We start from the raw sequence: 18,321 nt of genomic DNA on the forward strand, positions 1-18,321 counted from the left end.
CGGAAAGTCTGTTCATAAATACTTGGAAGAGATCATTAGACTTCGACGGCTATTTTTTTCTTCTTAACAGTTGCTTCAGTGAACATGTTCTTTTTTTTGTTCTTTTGTCTTTTTTTCCCCCTCCCTTTCTCTGTCTTTCATTCACATGCATTGACCTGGTTGCACATGCTCTGTTGTCACACTCTGAGGCCGAACAGAAATTTTCTGCAAGTGTTTCTTTCAGTTGACAGAAACACTGTTGCCATATGCACAAAGGCAGAGGAAGATTATTACTGGAAGAAAAAATACAGTTAACGATGAAATTAACAGTGAAATCATGTGCGATCATCAAGGGGTAAAGCGGGGGTGGAATCAACTAAGCTTTTATAGGGTCACCTTAATTTTGGTATTTTTAACTATTAGTTGCGTGAATTAAGAGAACATTAATGTTTGTGACTCTGAGGGACTGAAAGATGGTGTGATTTTCTTAAATGGTAAAAGTGTTTGTAGGTAGTTGCAGATAAACACTAACCAAGATGGTCCATTCTTATATAATAAATCATGAACTCGCACAATGAGAGAAGAATAAAAAGATGCTGGCTATTTGAAGATGAGACTAGAATATAGATTCTTTCTAAAAAAGGTAGAGATATTCCTGTATCTGTCAGAAGAAAGCCTTATCTATGTTAATATTGTGATTAATATACAGATCTAGATGAGTGGTAAGAAGTAGCTGATGATAAAATTCTTAAAGTAAGCAATGGATGCCTGTAATTTTGAAGTAGGTTGCTGAAGTAAATTGGGAGCAAGAGAAAAAGTTTATATGAGAAGGAAAAAAAGGCGATTGATACATAGCTCTGGTAATAATTGTTCTTAGTAGCTAAAAACCTGGAGATGAGAAAACACTCCTATTCTAAAAATATATTTTGATTGTGTGTTGTACCATACTTTATTTGAAATTTTAACATGTTTTGGTATTGTAAGTATATTGGGACTCATAATATGTGCTGTATTTATTTTCTTTAGAACGCTACCATGGGGAAACATATAGTAAAATGTCTGGTTTAGCTTGTTAATTTTTTTATTTAAACTGCTGTATGTTTCCAAAACGATTATGCTTAAAATGACAAGGGAGATAAGAAAAATACTTCTGATAATATAACAAATGTCAGTGTGAAAGGTTTATAATAATGTTCTGTTGGTGCACAGAGATTGTTTCTTACTAGGGTATTCTTTCTATCTCATGAGTCTCTGTAGAAATCCTTTTTGTAGATAAAACATTGCCCAGAGAATCATTTCTGTTTTTTAAATATTTCGCTGCATGCTTCTGTCTTTGCCTAATGATCCATGAAATTTTTGGGGCAATGGGGAGAAAGGTAATACATCTACAGTAAAGGAGAGGAGAGGACCAGACATGTAACACTGACTTACATAATGTTGCTCCATACAACGTTACAGGGTACTTAATCTTGCAAACCACTGTTGCAACAAATAACTGTTGTAGAAAATACTGAAGTCCTCTTTTCTTCAAGGGAGGAAAAAATCTTTTGTGAAGATATAAGTAATCATACATAAAAAATTTTGCATCAATGTCTGTATTGCATTTATTATCTGTGTGATTTATATGGATTTCCCACTGTGCTGCTACATGAATATAGGTTTTATGAATGGTTTCATATTATATGAGCAACACTGCTGAAAGCATGCATGTATTAAGCTGTACGGGTATTTTAGCATTAAAGTGTCTCTTACCTTCATTCTTTGCTGTTGTGCTATTGAATACAAATCTATGTAGGTGTACCAAGGTGTGAAGAAGCATGGCTTTTTGCAGCCACACATGTTGGCAGAGCAGGAGGTGGTTATCACCACATATGATGTCCTCCGCACTGAACTGAACTACGTAGATATACCCCACAGTAACAGCAAAGATGGGCGCCGTTTCAGGAACCAGAAGCGGTACATGGCCATCCCAAGCCCTTTAGTAGCAGTAGAGTGGTGGAGGATCTGCCTTGATGAAGCACAAATGGTTGAATGCACTACTGCAAAGGTATGACATTCCCGGTCATGCATTAATTTAACTTGAAAAGGTTTTGACAAGCTTATTATAAATAATACAGTAGACTTCCCTCTCCCCCTCTTAATGTTTAGTGCACTCAGGTAATTTGTCCTTGTAGCTTGTTCTTTAGAAGTGAATTTTCTGTTGGAGATACTTACTATTAAATCTGTTCTCCTGTTGGAATTTTGGCAGACTGTGAAGTATATCCAGCTCAAAAAACACTTAACATAATCTATACCGACAGTTTAAAGAAGTAGGTCATTGTGTTGTATGTGGTGTTTGATAGTTTCGAACAAGACACTAGCCTGTTTAGTGACATGGTTCAGAGGCATAGATATGTCCTTTGGGACTAGAAGCTAAAATAGTCATCAGTCTGTCTGCAAACTCTAGGGCTGCAGTCTGCAGAGGGAGACTATTTTGATTAGTATTTGTCCAGTCTTTTTGCCCAAGACAGAAAGACAAAAATGCTGCTTATATAATGGTTTATGGGCTTTAATCTTTTTTTTTTTTTTTAATGTACAGTTTTTTTTGCTAACTGCCCTCTGTGAACCCTTAATTGCACTTGGAGTACTTGGAAGTGGATATGGTTTTTATCAGCTTTCAGTTACCTTCAAAAAAGCTCAGTAACTTTATACACATTTTTGTAATATATTGTACCAATGCTGCTTATAGGTCTGCTAATCTCACATACTGAAAAGATGTTCAGACTTCTTAAAAATAAGGTCCACATGTTTTCAGACTGTGTTCCACTATGTCTTTGTTTTTCCTTTCCTACCATTGGTTCTATCTTCTTTTGCTAGGCTGCCGAAATGGCACTCCGTTTAAGTGGAATCAATCGCTGGTGTGTCAGTGGCACTCCTGTGCAGCGAGGATTAGAAGGTGACATTTTATGTAGCAGTATTATCTGTGGGTTTTCCTTGTGCTGATAATTAGGTAGTGGTTTGAAGCAGTTAAAATGTCTACTAGTTTTGCTCTGAATTCATTAGGTACTCTGACTTGATAAGCCATAAACCTTAAGCATGTAATAAAGCTTCAGTTTTCACTTAGCAGAGCGGGTAAATATTAACCCTTCTCTATTGCAGCTAAAGATAGTCTGCTCTGATTACACAATCCTCCTAACTGTCAAAAACAGCAAGCAAAGCTGTATTTGCTTTTTGCATAGCCCTGTATGAACTACTGTGGGCATCAACTGCCATGAATATAAATTCTAAAGATTGTACTAAAGCTTTATGAAACTGTTTTAAATCCTTCTGTAAAGACTTAATGAATTGAGATGTCTGGAGTAGGGAGCTGTATGTTAGCAGGTGTCATTTATCTTGTCTTTTTTGTGAGGTACTTGGTTTCTGTAGACAGGCTTCAGATTCAGACAGATGGAAAAAAAAGAAAGGGAACTGACTACCTTCTTTATCTCGTTGTGTTCTTTGATGGATTTAGGAATATGTGGTACACATTGAGGCAATGAGTTTGAAAGTGAATAAATCAGTGTAAGCATTTGTGTGCATTTATGGACTATTGTTCAGTTACCAAACTATTATTGTAGATTAATTCATTATGGAATTGTGGATTAAATTTATAAATACACATAAAAGTTGTGAGAATACATAGTTAATTAAAGCAAACGCTATAGAAGGAAGTGGTTGATTTGACTGTCATGATTAACTTGTTCAAGTGCTTATGTGTGATAGTGTTGATTTAGTACATATCTGAAATGTCATATTGTCCATAATGCATGTTGGCCAGGCGCTCAGGCTATACTGAGGCAGGCCCCATCACATAGGGGATGAAAACCGCTGACTAATTTGAATCCATGCCGCCACTGCTGTAATAAAGTGGGATAGGACTTCTGGGTAAACAATTGCTTCTGGTGTAGAAATGATTCCCAGTTTTTTTCTTCCCCTGGTCTATGATGTGTTTGGTGAATGTGTTACAGCTCTCAGCTGAACACCAAAATTACCATAAAGCTAACAGAATAAAGAATGTAGCCACCAGATCTTTAAGAACTATCTATAAGATATAATCATATATTTCTATTTCTGCATTGTCCACATGCAGCATTTAAATGTGTGCTTCTGTATTTTTCCAATAAGATTTAGATACAAGCTTAAAGTCTGTATGTCCTTAAATTCCATCCAAGAATGATGGGTTTCTGAATTGGGCAGAATTAGCAAACTGTATTCTCTCAATTAGTAAAACAATGAAAGGGTGTTTTTTTAATTTCTTATGCCTTAGTAGAAAAGTGAAAGTCTTCTTAATTGCAGCCCCTTTTGGGATGGTGGGTAACAGACAGTTGGTGCACAGCAGGCTGTGAAGTAATGATACTGAGCAATATTGTTCTAGAAAAACCTGGCAAACCCAGTTAACCATATGCAATCATGTAATTTCTGCCTCTCACCTCTGCTCTGAATAGGTTTAAATTCATTGCTCTGTTCTGCTAAACTTGAAATTAGGAAAGTATCTCACAAATAATTATATTCCAGCAAGTTCTGTGGAAATCAACAACTATCTAAAGGAGAGAACCCACACCTTCCCCCACTTGGGTCCCCTGCCTCAAATTAGCTGTTTTGGTGAGGGAATGACTGGAAAACAAGTGGAAAAGATAACAGCCAGAATGTAGTTGCTTTGTGCCTGGTAACTTTTGTATGAGAGTTAATTTTTCTGGAGTATTGTGAAGTATTAAAACACAAGCATTGTACTAAAACACTTTCTTTTCTTGGCAGATCTATATGGATTAGTCCTTTTTCTTGGAGTTGATCCTTACTGGGTCAAACATTGGTGGGACCAACTTTTATATCGACCTTATTGCAGGAAAAATCCCCGGCCTCTCTACAGTCTAATTGCCAAGATAATGTGGAGATCAGCAAAGAAGGATGTGATTGACCAAGTAAATAAGAGATTTGGGTTTTAAAATTCCTGAATAACACTTACCAATAGCTTTATTTGCAAATTACTTATTTTCTTTTTTAATTGCAGATTCAGATCCCCCCTCAGACAGAAAATGTACACTGGCTTCACTTTTCTCCTGTGGAGAGACACTTCTATCATCGCCAGCACGAGGTGTGCTGCCAGGATGCATTGGCAAAACTCAGGAAGATTTCAGACTGGACTCTTAAGCTTAGTAGCCTGGATAGAAGGACTGTGACTTCTATTCTGTACCCTTTGCTAAGGCTGAGGCAGGCCTGCTGTCATCCACAAGCTGTTCGGGGAGAGTTCTTGCCGTTACAGAAAAGGTGATTTTCTGTCACTTGTTAAATGACTTGCTTTATCCAAAGCAAAACTCTGATTGTCCCTAGTGGTGCAAGACCTTGTACAGTTCTCAAACATGCCTAATTTTTAGCTGCTTTAGTTAAACGTGCAACTATGGCACACAAGCTATCTGACCTCAAAAGTTGAATAGGAGGCAATAGGGTAGTTAGTCTAATTCTTGTGTTAAAGAACATAGTACTGAGAGGCAGTTGTTTGTGCAGTAACATTTTAACCTTATGATGCTGATAGATACTAGGGTGTTGCAGGTGACAGATTGTGAAACAAAGCAGATTCTTTTTCAGTTTTAAATAAGTCCACTGATTTTCTTTTGTCTTTTACAAAACTCATGTTCATAAATGAAGAATGAGAACAATGAAGAAAATGAATAAACAGAATGGAATAATTCTTTAATTCAAAGAAAATGTTGTTAATGTGAGGTTGCAGAATTTGTAAGTGTAGATCCAAACTTGAAAGCTGTTCAAATGCTTTTTTTTAATCCTTTTTTCTTTTTTTTGCATGCTTTCAAGATCATTTTCCTCACGAGTGCCCTGCAACTACCAGTTTGGTCTCAGCCTTTGTTAGACCAAAAGCATGTTTCTAGCACTCTTTGTGAAATGTAGCTGCTACTTTTTCAGTCACTTAGAGGGGGGTTGTGAAAGAACAGGCTGTTTCCATTCCAGGCTCTCAGAGCACTGTGTATGTTGTTTCTTTTTTAAGCTAGAGGGAGGGAAGAACTTAAACTTTTAACACTGCCAGTGTTATTTCTACTGTTTCCTGCTCTTGTTCATCCATTCTATTCAGTCTCTTTCTATCCTTTTATGAAATTTTGTGTCCTGCTCCTTCCCCTTTCTCATACAGGGCACCTACAGTGCCTAAGCAGCTGTAACTGACTTTGCACCTACTTCAGCAGAGACAAATAGTAGGCACTGTGATGTAGCACTTTCTGTCTAACAGTCTGCTAGCGTGGAGGCAAGGACTCAAACATGGGAGAAATCAATATTCCCAGCAGCCCATACAAGATTATTTGCATTAAAATGAGCCAGTGGATTACAAATGAAATGTGTAAACTGATCTGAGTATGGTGGGGACAGCTTAGTACTGTGTTGATTTTGGTGGAATGCTTGCGGAGTGACAGCTGCATAGTAACTGGGGTGGAAAAACTAGCAATGAAAATGAAATCTATCTTAAAATCATATGTACAAAGAAAAGTTGTTTCCCAGCGCTATTTGCATATCTTTTTTTGTGAACCACGCTTGACTGCAGCAGTGGATATTCCCAGAACAGAGAGAAGATTTGGCTCCTGGCTTTGGTTATATGTATGAGAATAATGAAGAAATTGAGTGCTAGGAACTTTGATGAAGAAGAGAAATTTACTGAAACAAGAAAGTTGATGCTGGAGCATATGGATAAGAGAAACTGGCCAGAAACAAGAAAGCTGAGTTTGGAGCATATTCTGTGCTAGATGACCTTTTTTTCCCACCTGTGTAGTGAAGACTGTAAATGAGAACATCTACTCAGCAAAAATACAGCCCTCAAAAGGGAGTTTTCTAGGCTCCCTTAGTTACACTGAATAAAAAAACCCTTTTTGTCTTAATTGGTAGTCTCAAGCTATGTATCAAATTGCATACTTTATATGTACATCCTTTTGCTTTTATAATTGTTCTTGAAACTGCTGATGGTTTTGAAAATGAAAGGTAAGAAGTAGTGGTAGAAGTATCAGAGTATGAGCAGCAGGTGCTATGTGTATTTGCCAATACCTCCGCAGAATTCAACTAATTATAAATAGTGATTATATTGATTTAAAGCCTGCTCTAGTGTAACACTAGCGTAAACTCAAGGAACAGTTTCTGCAAATGGAACAGTGTTGCAAGGAGGGTAAAATAAAGGCCTAGTCAAGGATACCCTTCCAGCATACCTTGGGCCCAGACTGCAGAGGAGTTATGCCACCTGGAGTTATGTACTCCACAGCACTAAACACCAAATAGTAACTGCTTCTCCTGAAGGTGAATGAGGCTGAGGAGCAGAGTTTCGGGGAGGGGAGTAGTGTCTGGTCTCACAGCAGCAATTGGTCACAGAAGCAGCCTCAGGTCAGCTGTTGTAGACTGTTGTTGCAGTTTACTCTCCTGTCTCTTTGCATCAGGCTTCTTCCTGCCTGGATTCTTTGTCCCTTGGCCTTACTCCAAGCAATCCTTCGTGCTTCTTTCTTTCTTCTTTCTCATCTCTATTCTTGCTTCTCCCTCTTACCTCTCCATTTCCTTATTTTTTTATGTTAAGGTAATTCTCTTCTGACTAAATTCCTCTCAAGAATTACAAATACTACAAACAAATGTAGAAAAAGAAGTTTAAAATGATAGTTGCTAATCTTCACTATTCTCATTCCACACATTTCCCTCTTTACCTTGATACCTCATCTGTTTTGCATGTTTAGATTGGTAGCAGAGGGGAGAAATGTAGTCTCTCGTAGCTGTTTTCATTTGAACAACTTCTAGCAAAATGAGATCTATTTTTGCTTGTTTCCAGTTCACCACTAACAGAAGGAGCAAAATATTTTGCCCTGTGAAAGCTTATTTTATCTGGTTCTAATTTTCCTCTTGTTTCTTATTTCTTTCTATTTTTAGGAGATGTCAACCTCTTGACATACTCAAGTTAGGGTAAAGCTCTATATGGAAGAAAAGCTGACAACTAGGGTTTTTTTAATAAGTAAATAAATCTCAAACATTTGCACAGTATGTTGGATGCATGTAACAATCTTTCAGGCTGCACAGCATGACAGTTTTACTTCTTCTAGTATTGTGGTTTTGTTTCAAATTTGAGCCATTTGGTCTCCATTTCAGCACCATGACCATGGAGGAACTGCTAACATCTCTGCAGAAGAAATGTCGAACAGAGTGTGAGGAAGCTCACCGACAGTTGGTGTGTGCTCTTAATGGCTTAGCTGGTATCCATATCATTAAAGGTAAGAATGGATGACTGTAGCATATTCTTTACTCCTTTTAGTAGGCTAATTATGATTTAGATGACACCATGTTAGAACAGTGGCTTTTTTGAATTCAGGAAAAAAGCCATAATGAATTCCTGGGAAACTAGAGAGGCTTGTAACAGGGTTTATAACAAAAACCAACATTCATTCTAGATGAAGGAAAAAAGAATAGGTGTAGTTTGGCGCATCTTTGAGATGTCTCAGAGTATTTCTGTTTTTTTGTTTTATATTCTTTCTTGATTCTACCATCTATGTGTACCAGGAGGATAAAAGAAGTCATACTTGTATAATTATACTTAACCTGCTTTTGTTTTATCAGTACTGCTTTCTGGGCTTCCTTTGTGCTCCCTGCCATGCAAACTGCTATGCTGACTGTGGAATCTGTTTGCTGCTGCCTGCTATACAGCTCTGTCAGTGTAGATTTTGTCTGAATTAGGAGGAAAAAAATCTTTGAATGGGAAACAAAAATAATTATATTAATTTTGAATGTTCGACTAAACAAAATAATAATAAATTAAAATAACTTCAGTCATGACTGTGAATGAAATGCCTCTTTGCCAAGTAACAGGTCTTCTAAAGTTGACAAGCTGCTTGAAGTTTTCCAGCTCATGTTAAAGTCTTCCTTCAAAGAGAACAAGCAAACTGCCTGTTCTGTTACTTGCCTTACAGAAAGACTACATTCAGATTCCCTAGTCTGTAGTTAGTAGGTTTGAAATACTTTGTTATGATTTCAGAATGGCTATCAAATTTTTCAGATAGAGTTAAGTGCTTAAAAAGATTTCTTTACAGATGAAATAATTTTTGCTACTAGTATATTTTAGAAGTACATTTCGCCCTTTTTGAAAAGCAGATTGATGAAAAATGCATCTTGTGAGAAACGAAGCTGGTCTATAACTTCCGCCCCCTCTCCCAGCGTTACTGTTACACTCAGTCTTCTTTATCAGCAAGGAGGAATCGCACCTTATATATGTAAAGCCATGAATTTATTGTTAGTATAACTGAAATGTTATAGGTCTAGTTGTTATTAGTCCAGATTTAATTGTTACAGGTGAAAAAAACAATAATAACCACACTTACTTGTTTCTACTGCTTGTCCTGCTTTTATGCTCACCTGTCTACTGCCCTGCTGGGTCCTGAGATCAATGGTTTCATACTGGTGGTGACAGTGCTATGGCTAGTTGTCACCACCTGGAGTTCTTCTTCAGGAGGAATAAGATGTTTGTGTTGATAGTTTCTTCTTTCTCACTCAAGGATCCGATTAGGGTCATTTGTATGTTTGCTAGCACACTTTTACACTTTACTCTTTTTCTTCATTGGTCTGCAGCTCCATGTTAACACCAGATTTAGTGTACATGATGCCTTTTATGAATGTTACATACTATTTCTTTTGTTCTCTTTGTTGCCCCTAAAACCACTTTTGTCCAGCTCTAGGTCTGCATTTCTTTGACTGTGGGTGAGTTGTTTATAGCCATGGCTTCCTTATTCACTGCCAAGCCTGTGCACCATCTCTTAGCATCCCATGGCTGTACTCCTCTACACTGCATCCTATATCTTTACTTTTCAAGGCCTCTGCTATTGCTACTAGGCCTGTATTTCTCTACACTACGTCATTGTGCTAGTTGTAAATATCTCATTCGACATAGAATAACTGCTTGTTACTGCTATCTATATAAAGCTGTGATTGTACCACACAAAGAGAAACAAAAGTAAAAAGAAATAAAAAAATAAAAATTAGCCATAGACACCTAGTGAATTAGAGAAATTGCTGTCACAGCTAAGCCAAGTAAAAGGTGCAGGCAGGTCAATAAAAATTCAAAGGAGGCCTGACAAGCCTCAACCTTGAGGCCTTGCAAATTCAGCACATAGCTTTTGGCCTGTTACTAGTAGTGGCAATAGTATATTGCAGGACTACACCCTTACAGCTGACAACTGTTTCAATGTAAGAAGCAACAAATCTTGTTGATATGTAGGAAGATTATTTTTGTTTTACTCTGTTATCTATCTTTATACATTTCATGTCCCTGTACTTCTCCAAGTTTTAAGAGTCTTCTAAGACTATTACTGGCTAGGTAAATTTCCGTCAGTTGAGAAAAGAAAATAAAATTTGATTTTTTTTTTTTTTTTGCTGCTTTTCCATATGCAACTTCAATTTTATATTTCTTTTTTAATTTATATAATCTATTTTCTGAGAAGCGATTGTGATGTTAGCAGCTTACATCAGTAGTTATGCTCCCTGCATGTATTTAATCGTTTCTGCCCTTCTGAAGTTTGACACAACTTTCATTGTTTTGACTGGAAGAGTGAATAACGTATTTGCAGTGCGAATTTAGTAATGCATCACTGCAGTGAGTTATAGATCATGGTTTTTTAATGCAACATGCAAGATTTTTTGGACTTATGCAACTGTGAATACATATTTTAAGATCAAGAAGTCTATAGATCTTGCAGTGACAAAAGATATTTAATTTGGAAACTGCTTTAGTCTTTGTAAAATATGATACTGTGTCTTTTACCAGGTTGGGTTTTTTTTGGCAGGGGGGGAATGAACAGGGAAGATTTGCTTGAAGACAAGCAGGTATTATACAGCTTCTGAAAACATCTTAGTTTGTAACAAGTGATGGCCGGTCATGGCTGTTTGTATATTTAAAAACCAACACAATATGTGTATGTTTTTGTACTGTCTTTTAATTCAGGAGAATATGCATTGGCTGCAGAGCTGTACAGAGAAGTGTTACGATCATCTGAAGAGCACAAAGAAAAGCTCAAAACAGATTCTTTGCAAGTGAGTGAGCATTCAAATGTAGAGACATAGTTAAGAACTGGAATACTTTAGATTTAATTTAACAGATCAGTCTTTTCTTCCTCCCAGTGGTGTGCTGAATGACTCTTTCAGCCTACTGTCATTATCACAATCTTTAGATAGGAACCTGTCCAGTGACCTTCATGTTTCCCTTTTTTTAAAAAAGCTACTGTATTTCTAAAAACTTTTGCTTGTGAGTCTTCGTGATATCCCAGAAGCAGTGTATGATCTCCACCTGCTGTTCTGCAATAAACTTAACATGCTGAATTCCTTGTGTACGTGACTGTGACTGCTCACATTACTGGTACTATATAACATCCTGGGAATACTGGATGCTGGGTTTGCACTGAGAATGATATTAACGTGCCAAATGATAGAGAATAATAAAATTGTTGCACTGCGGAAGATATTCTCTGAAAGGGCATCAAAACATGAAAAAGAATCAAAGTGAATTTTCTCTTCAGGAAATATATGAATACATTTTCAATACTATATTAAAAATATGAATATATTTTCCCGATAAAAAAAAGCAATGGTTCTGTAAGTAACATTTTTATATTTCTTCAAGAAATATCAGTTCTAAATTGACCAAAATTCTCTTAAGGGTAACAAGATATTTAAAATGTTAATGACAGGTAAATAAGAAGTGATCAGTTGTCTATTGCTTTACTTTGCTTGCTTCACTAAGTTAAGGTATTCTTTGCTTATCTTGCATGTGGTCATCTGATGGTTCCGTTGCACTTCTTTGATCCTTCCTTCTCCTTTGTGACTTCCCAGAGGCGTTTTTCACTTAGCATAGCCGTATCAGCATAAACTTGTTAAGCTACTCATAACAAGATTGTTAATTAAGCTGTTTTACTGGATTATGCAATCCAATAAAGCTTTTTTTTTCCCCTCAAAATGTACACTGCCTAATATTGCTTTTGTGTAATAAAACTCAACTTCTGTTGAGTACTTCCCAGTTGTGTAGGCTTAGCTCTTTAAGATAATGGCAAACCACTGCTGGCCAGTGCTCTTCAGTGGCTGAGACAGTAATAGGGCAAAGGTGAAGTGGATCCAGGAGGTGAGAAGGGCACAAGTTCATGATAGTGAAAGTTATTAGTATGAGTTTGTGGGAGATATGCAGGCAGCATAATATTAGGGGTCTAGTTTGGGATACGTAGGGTGAACCTAGGGAAGAGGAATAGGGTGGCCTTATATTAACAATCAAGTTTATTTTCCCTAAACGTAAGCAAAAAGGTCATGTTTTATTCAGTCATCTTTTATTTCAGAAAAGTGAAAAATATGAAAAATGATTTAAGCTCTTGGGAGCTGCTTTTTTCCTTATATTTTATTTCGTTTTAGATAGGCTAAGTGAATTGTCTCCTTATAATATTCTGAAAGGTATTTGCAAAAGATGGTCCTCTGAGATAAATAACTTGTTTTCCATGATAGTCAAGGGCTGTTTTAATTAGGAGGGTGAGTACAGGACAGAATCTGATGACTTGGTATCAGACTTTCCTGCCTGATTTGCTTTTGAGGTGTTGAAGAAGGTCTTTTTAATGTTTCATTTCCTACCTCAGTAAAATGAGGAAAAGAATGTTTATTTTCTTTATAAGATGCTTCCAGATTAACAGAGAAAAAAATAAAACTAGTTTTAAATTAATATTGATTTCTTGCTGTAAGCTTTCATTGCTGTTTAAGCTTTTCCTGTCACAGATGTTGCAATGTATTTTTTCATGATTGCTGCTGACTGTATATTTAGAGACTTCATTCTACACACAATTTGATGGAATTGTTGTTGGCAAAGCACCCAGGAATTCCCCCGACTTTGCGTGATAGCCGACTTGCAGAAGAGGTAAACATTTTTCTTTTTTATATAAATACATTTTGAAGAGCACTTTTTTATTTTTTGTCCTTCAAAATTTTCTCTAACTAAAGAAATAACATTTAAATAGCTTTCAAGTTAACTACGTACATTTCCTTTCAGGTTAGTAAAATCAAGAGTTGTTTACTGTGTGAGATGACAGCAGAAATGTCCAGTAAAATGCTGCTGTTCTGAATGCTTGGTGATCTCTGTTACGTTGTGAGTGTGTTTTATGGAAGTTTTAATAATTTTTATCTCTGAAATGTGATTTCCCCACTTCTACAATGTCCTTGCAGAAATAACTTACATAAACGTTGCTGATAAAGAATGCATCATCCTGAATTCTTTTGAGTCCTTTATTTCCTCACTTTTTCTTTAGCTTTTCTCATTTTAACTGCAGATAGTCAGTCTTCTCTACGTGGTTTATTTTTCTTGTATAGGTGCCCTCCATTCCAAAATGCTTCCCCATCTCCTAGTAAATATAAGCTACTACTGTCTAATGCATCTTCTCAACCATGCCTCAAAGCTGTTTTCCTACCTCTCTTTCTGGTCCTGTGTGTGGTACTGATATACCTCCTTTGAAACCTTCTTGAGAAGGTCCTGATTTGTGGTGTTCTTCATAGCCTAAAGTTTGCCAGTGGCGTCTGTCCAGGCTCACCCTGTATTACTTATATTGTACTCACATGCCCTACAGCAACTGGTTCATCCCTGTCACTCTTGTACTGCCTAAACATCTAGAAAGGTTGACCATCTTTGGCCAGATAAGCAAGTCACTGCATGTTACTTCCTGCGTGCATAAGCCTGTTTAACTTTATCCTTAATCTTAACTGGGGAAATATCTGGTAAGATAGCTGGGATCACTGTTCCCCACTGGTTACTTGTAGAGGACATATGGACCACATTTGCAGAACAACATCATTATTGTGGCATTATTTGGGTTGGAATGGACCTTGGGAGGTCTCTAGCTGACCCTCCTCCTCAGAGCAGGGTCAACACTGATTTCTGACCAGGTAGCTGAGGTCTTTATCCAATTGGGCTGTTAAAACCTCCAAGGAAAGAGATTTCACAACTTATCTGAGCAACCTGTTCCAATACTTCATAATCCTAATAGTGGAGGGGAAAAAAAAATTCACAGAGAACCTCCCATTCCAATTTATAGCCATTGTCCCTTGTTCACTTGCCGTCTACTTCAGTAAAGCGCCTGGCTCCCTCTTCTCAGTGACTTCCTTCTGGCTGCTGCTATTTTGTACCCTCTAAGCCTTTCTTCCCCAAGCTGGACAAGCCCAGTTCTTTCAGACTCTCCAGTTATATGGTGGTGATTAGTATCTGTCTTATTATTTGGATATCTTGTGATATTTTATCATTTTTACGCAAATTCTACACATAGGTAGCATTTTTTCCTGTTTTAATGAGACTTGTTCTCTTAGATATTCAAAGGAGTTTCTACCAGCCTTTATAGAAATACTGCCCTTTTTTTTATTGACCTGTAACTCTAGCAATTTTTTCATATCACTTTCTTCTGACATTATTGTAAAGAGGGTCATTGGAAAATTTGTATTTTGCTTATAAATGTGAAGCAGAGATTATTTTTCATAGCTATTTTTTGCCAGTAGCTCATCCAAATACCTGAGAGTCCTGTCCGCTCCTGGTAAACTGAGCTCCATCTGTAAGAGTAATTGTCGTGGTTTAACTCCAGCCGGCAACTGAGCACCACACAGCTGCTCGCTCACTCCCCCACAGTGGGATGGGGAGAGAATCAGAAGAGTAGAAGTGATAAAAATCGTGGGTTGAGATAAAGACAGTTTAATAGGGAAAGCAAAAGCCACACACGCAAGCAAAGCAAAACAAGGAATTCATTCACTACTTCCCATCGGTAGGCAGGAGTTCAGCCATCGCCAGGAAAGCAGGGCTCCATCACGCGTAACGGTGATTTGGGAAGAGAAACGCCATCACTCCGAACATCCCACCCTTCCTTCTTCCCCCAGCTGTATAGGCTGAGCATATACATCATATATGTCATACGGCATGGAATATCCCTTTGGTCAGTTGGGGTCACACACCCTAAAATGCACAAAATAAAGATATCTAGTGAAATCAGAATGTAATGGTGAAAGATACGCGTGTGTGTACATGTTACTTGTAAGAAACACAAGTTATTTGTTCATCAGTTTTTAAAATATCAAGTAAACTGGTACTGATTATATTGTGGAGTCACCTGCATAGCAAGAGGGGTTTTCACTGTCAGAAGCAATTTTTATTGAAAAGTTGTATCTGATACACCTAAAAATAATGAAATCTAAACCTTTCTTATTATTTTATGGGTAAGTTTTATATGTAAGTAAGTTAAATTGTCCTGTTCTCAGATTGTTCTAGGATCTTTTTATTTTTTACTTATTCAACACAATATATTTTAATGTACAGAGAAGTAAGAATTATGAGTTAAGTTCCTTTTTGTAATGCAGTGTATTCCTATTGTGTTGTTTGGGCTGTCCAAAAGCAAAATTGCATGGTTAGCATCTTTGTAGTAGTTTGTGTTCTCAAATGTTTTTTGGGCTTACTAATAAATGCTAAATTATAGAGGAAAAAATTAATGCTAAATACTGCTTACGAATGAAAGTGGGTAGCCCGTAGGTAGCTAACCATTTTAAAACACTATGGTAGCTGGGGAGTTTTTGCATTTTTGATTATTCCACATAAATATGAGTTGTGCATAACTTAAGCTCTCATTTCCATACAGGCAGAACAACTTCGACAGCATTATATGAGTAAATCCAATGCAGAAGTTGCCGAAGCCCATCAGGCCTTACAGCCAGTTCTTCAGACCATTCGGGAGCTCCAGAGAAAGGCAGGTACCTCTTACATATGTAGTCTCTGAATTTTGAAATTTTTTTTTTAATACTGTTTTCATGTGTTTATCCAGAACTCCAGCTGTTTATTATCTCTAACAGTTCTTTGAACACCTATTTGGAATGGGACTTCGGCAGCATGCGCGCACACATACACACAGAGAGCCCCAAAACATATCCTGTGTTCCTTGCATAAAGAGGCACACAGTACTTGGTGAACAGATGACTAGAAACAGAAGTACATGGTGGGATGATTCCAGTAAAGTTTAACACCATGCTTGATTTTTGTATTAACTGTTTCACTTGTAATTTAGGTAAATAAGTTATAGGTTTTGGCTTTGAAACATTTCTGTGATGTATCAGATGGTTTTTCAGTCACTTTCAAAGGAATTGTTCTTTGGCATGCATTTGGTCATTGTGCTTAAGGCTTAATTGTGTTTAGTCAGTATGATAATTCAGGTTTCATGGGAAGGTGCAAGCCCTTAATGAATTGATGAACACCTGAATTGAAATGCTGCTTGTCACTTGCATAATGGTGAAGAAATAATAAAGAAATGGGGTCAAATGGCCCATGAGGAAGTAAACTTCTGCATCTTTCACCATTTAAAATTATAAGGTCACTTCAGTGTTGCTCTTTATTCATTTCACAGAGAGCTTGCTTTCTCTGATTAAATGATCCTTTAATCTCTTTTTAAGAGAGAAAGAGAAAGAGGAAACTTCGAGATTACAATATCTCTATGTGGCTATTCTGTGTAGACGACCTTGGTGAATCTAACTCTACTGAAGCAATTTGAAGGTGTGGAAGTAGATGGGAATGGAGAAAATTTCTTGATCATGTATTCACTTAAACAGGAAAGGGGATATTTTTTAAGCATACTCTCACTTTCCATGGAATTTACCAGTCTGTGTTTGAGTGTGGCCTAGAGAGCAGTATAAGCCTCTGCTGCAATGAGTAAATTGGTTGGTTGTTGAATGTTCATGGATAAATCTGTTCTTTTGCATACAGATACATTCAGGTTCTCCTTGGTGGTTGGATGTCATTCAGACAGCAATACAGTATGCCATCGATGAGGAGCTTGTTCAACGTGTGCAAAATGAAATAGCCAGCAACTACAAACAGCAGATTAATAAACTCTCCATGGCAGAGAAGTAAGAAAATAGCTAAAATAGGCTAACGAATACAGCTGAGTCTGCTCAAATCCTCTTTATCGGTTTGTGCTAACAGTTGCAATTAAATAGCAGGCATTTTTGCTTCAGAGCATCTGGGCTGCAATTAAGTTTCAAAAACAGTCCACCAAAAAGCGTAACTAGATAGAAGACTTAAAAAAGCAGGAGAATTGCAGTTTTCTCCTAGACAAGCATTCTTTTAAATGTTCCTTTGTATTATTTACTGTGGTTTTACAGTCTTCTGTACTCATGCAGCTGCTGAGCAAGAAAGATTCAAAATTTATTGCATTAAAATTGACTAATCTCTAAAAGAAAAGGACTTGCTTAAATGGAAGGTGGACAGACAGTATCAGAAAATCCTTGTGCAACAGCATAAAATAGTATCACTTTTTCTGAGCGAAGAATTTTGGCTTGGTTTCATGTTAGAGACAACAGTACCACTGTTGTGGTGTGCAATTACAGAATAATGCATTGGAAGGCACATCTGAAGGCCACCTAGACCAACCCCCAGCTTACAGATCCAGGCCCATGCTCAGAGATTCAGCCCAATCAGGTTGCACAGGGATTTGTCCTGTTGAGTTTAGGGTATCTCCAAGGAGGGAGATTTCATAGCCTCTATGTGAAGCCTGTTCCAGTATTTGACCCACTTGGGGGGGGGAGAAATGAAAAATCCTTTTGTCTAGTTAATATTTCCAGTGTTGCATCCTGTGTCTATTGTCTCTTGTCCTTTCACCATGCGCCTTTGAGAAAAGTTTGGCTCAGGCTTCGTTGTACCTTCCAGTTAGATAGGTGTAGAAAGCAATAAGGTCTCCCCCGAGCAATCTCATTTTAAGGCTGAATAAACCCTTTTCTCCCAGCCTTCTCTTGTATGTTCTGTGCTCCAACTCCGTAAGTTCATTACAGAAAAGGGAGACATGGGAAGGAGAGTGCTCTCACAATTTAGCTTCAGGCAGTTTTCTCAGATACATGAACAATCCTTGTGCTCTTAAACACAGTCTTTCTGAATCATGTTTTAGTTAAATACATTTTTTTTTAATATATATAAAAACATATATCTAAAAATAGATGTGTATAAATGAGTATACATATGTATATAAATATCTAACATGTATATAAAATGTGTATGTGTGTATAAATTTAAATACTTAAAATATGCACAGATTTTAATTAAATATTTAAAGACATATCCTCCAGTACGACTACTCTGTTGTCATGATCCCAAAAGGTGGCAATTCCTTGCCCTTGCTGGAAGTAAGCATATCTTTTACTTTTCAGTATTTAACATAATTCTATTGAATAATCTGAATAAAGATACAAAACTTTACCTCTTCTTTCTTCAAAACTCAGAATTATGCTGAGAAGGAAGAAGGAAATTTTGTCTGTTTAAAATGGATATTAGGGCCA

General features: G+C 37.1%; 1 protein-coding gene across 14 annotated transcripts in view; it reads left to right on the forward strand.

Moving 5' to 3' along the window:
* The window catches only part of SHPRH (SNF2 histone linker PHD RING helicase), a 57,870-nt gene that overhangs the window by 15,650 nt on the left and 23,899 nt on the right, over positions 1-18,321 (forward strand). For 12 of the 14 annotated variants that reach the window (XR_012673034.1, XR_012673035.1, XR_012673036.1 and 9 more), the window contains 9 exons: positions 1,775-2,026; positions 2,836-2,914; positions 4,753-4,916; positions 5,006-5,262; positions 8,113-8,234; positions 10,952-11,040; positions 12,803-12,895; positions 15,642-15,749; positions 16,757-16,899. Coding sequence is in view for 8 of the 14 variants with exons in the window: in XM_075146217.1 (XP_075002318.1) it covers positions 1,775-2,026; positions 2,836-2,914; positions 4,753-4,916; positions 5,006-5,262; positions 8,113-8,234; positions 10,952-11,040; positions 12,803-12,895; positions 15,642-15,749; positions 16,757-16,899 (1,307 nt within the window). In the remaining 6 variants the exon portion in view is untranslated. The remainder of the gene's footprint in view (positions 1-1,774; positions 2,027-2,835; positions 2,915-4,752; positions 4,917-5,005; positions 5,263-8,112; positions 8,235-10,951; positions 11,041-12,802; positions 12,896-15,641; positions 15,750-16,756; positions 16,900-18,321) is intronic. The other 2 variants (XM_075146220.1, XM_075146221.1) reach the window with 2 other exon arrangements.

The sequence above is a fragment of the Calonectris borealis genome, chromosome 3 (assembly GCF_964195595.1).
Source record: "Calonectris borealis chromosome 3, bCalBor7.hap1.2, whole genome shotgun sequence".
NCBI classification, from domain to species: Eukaryota; Metazoa; Chordata; class Aves; order Procellariiformes; family Procellariidae; genus Calonectris; species Calonectris borealis.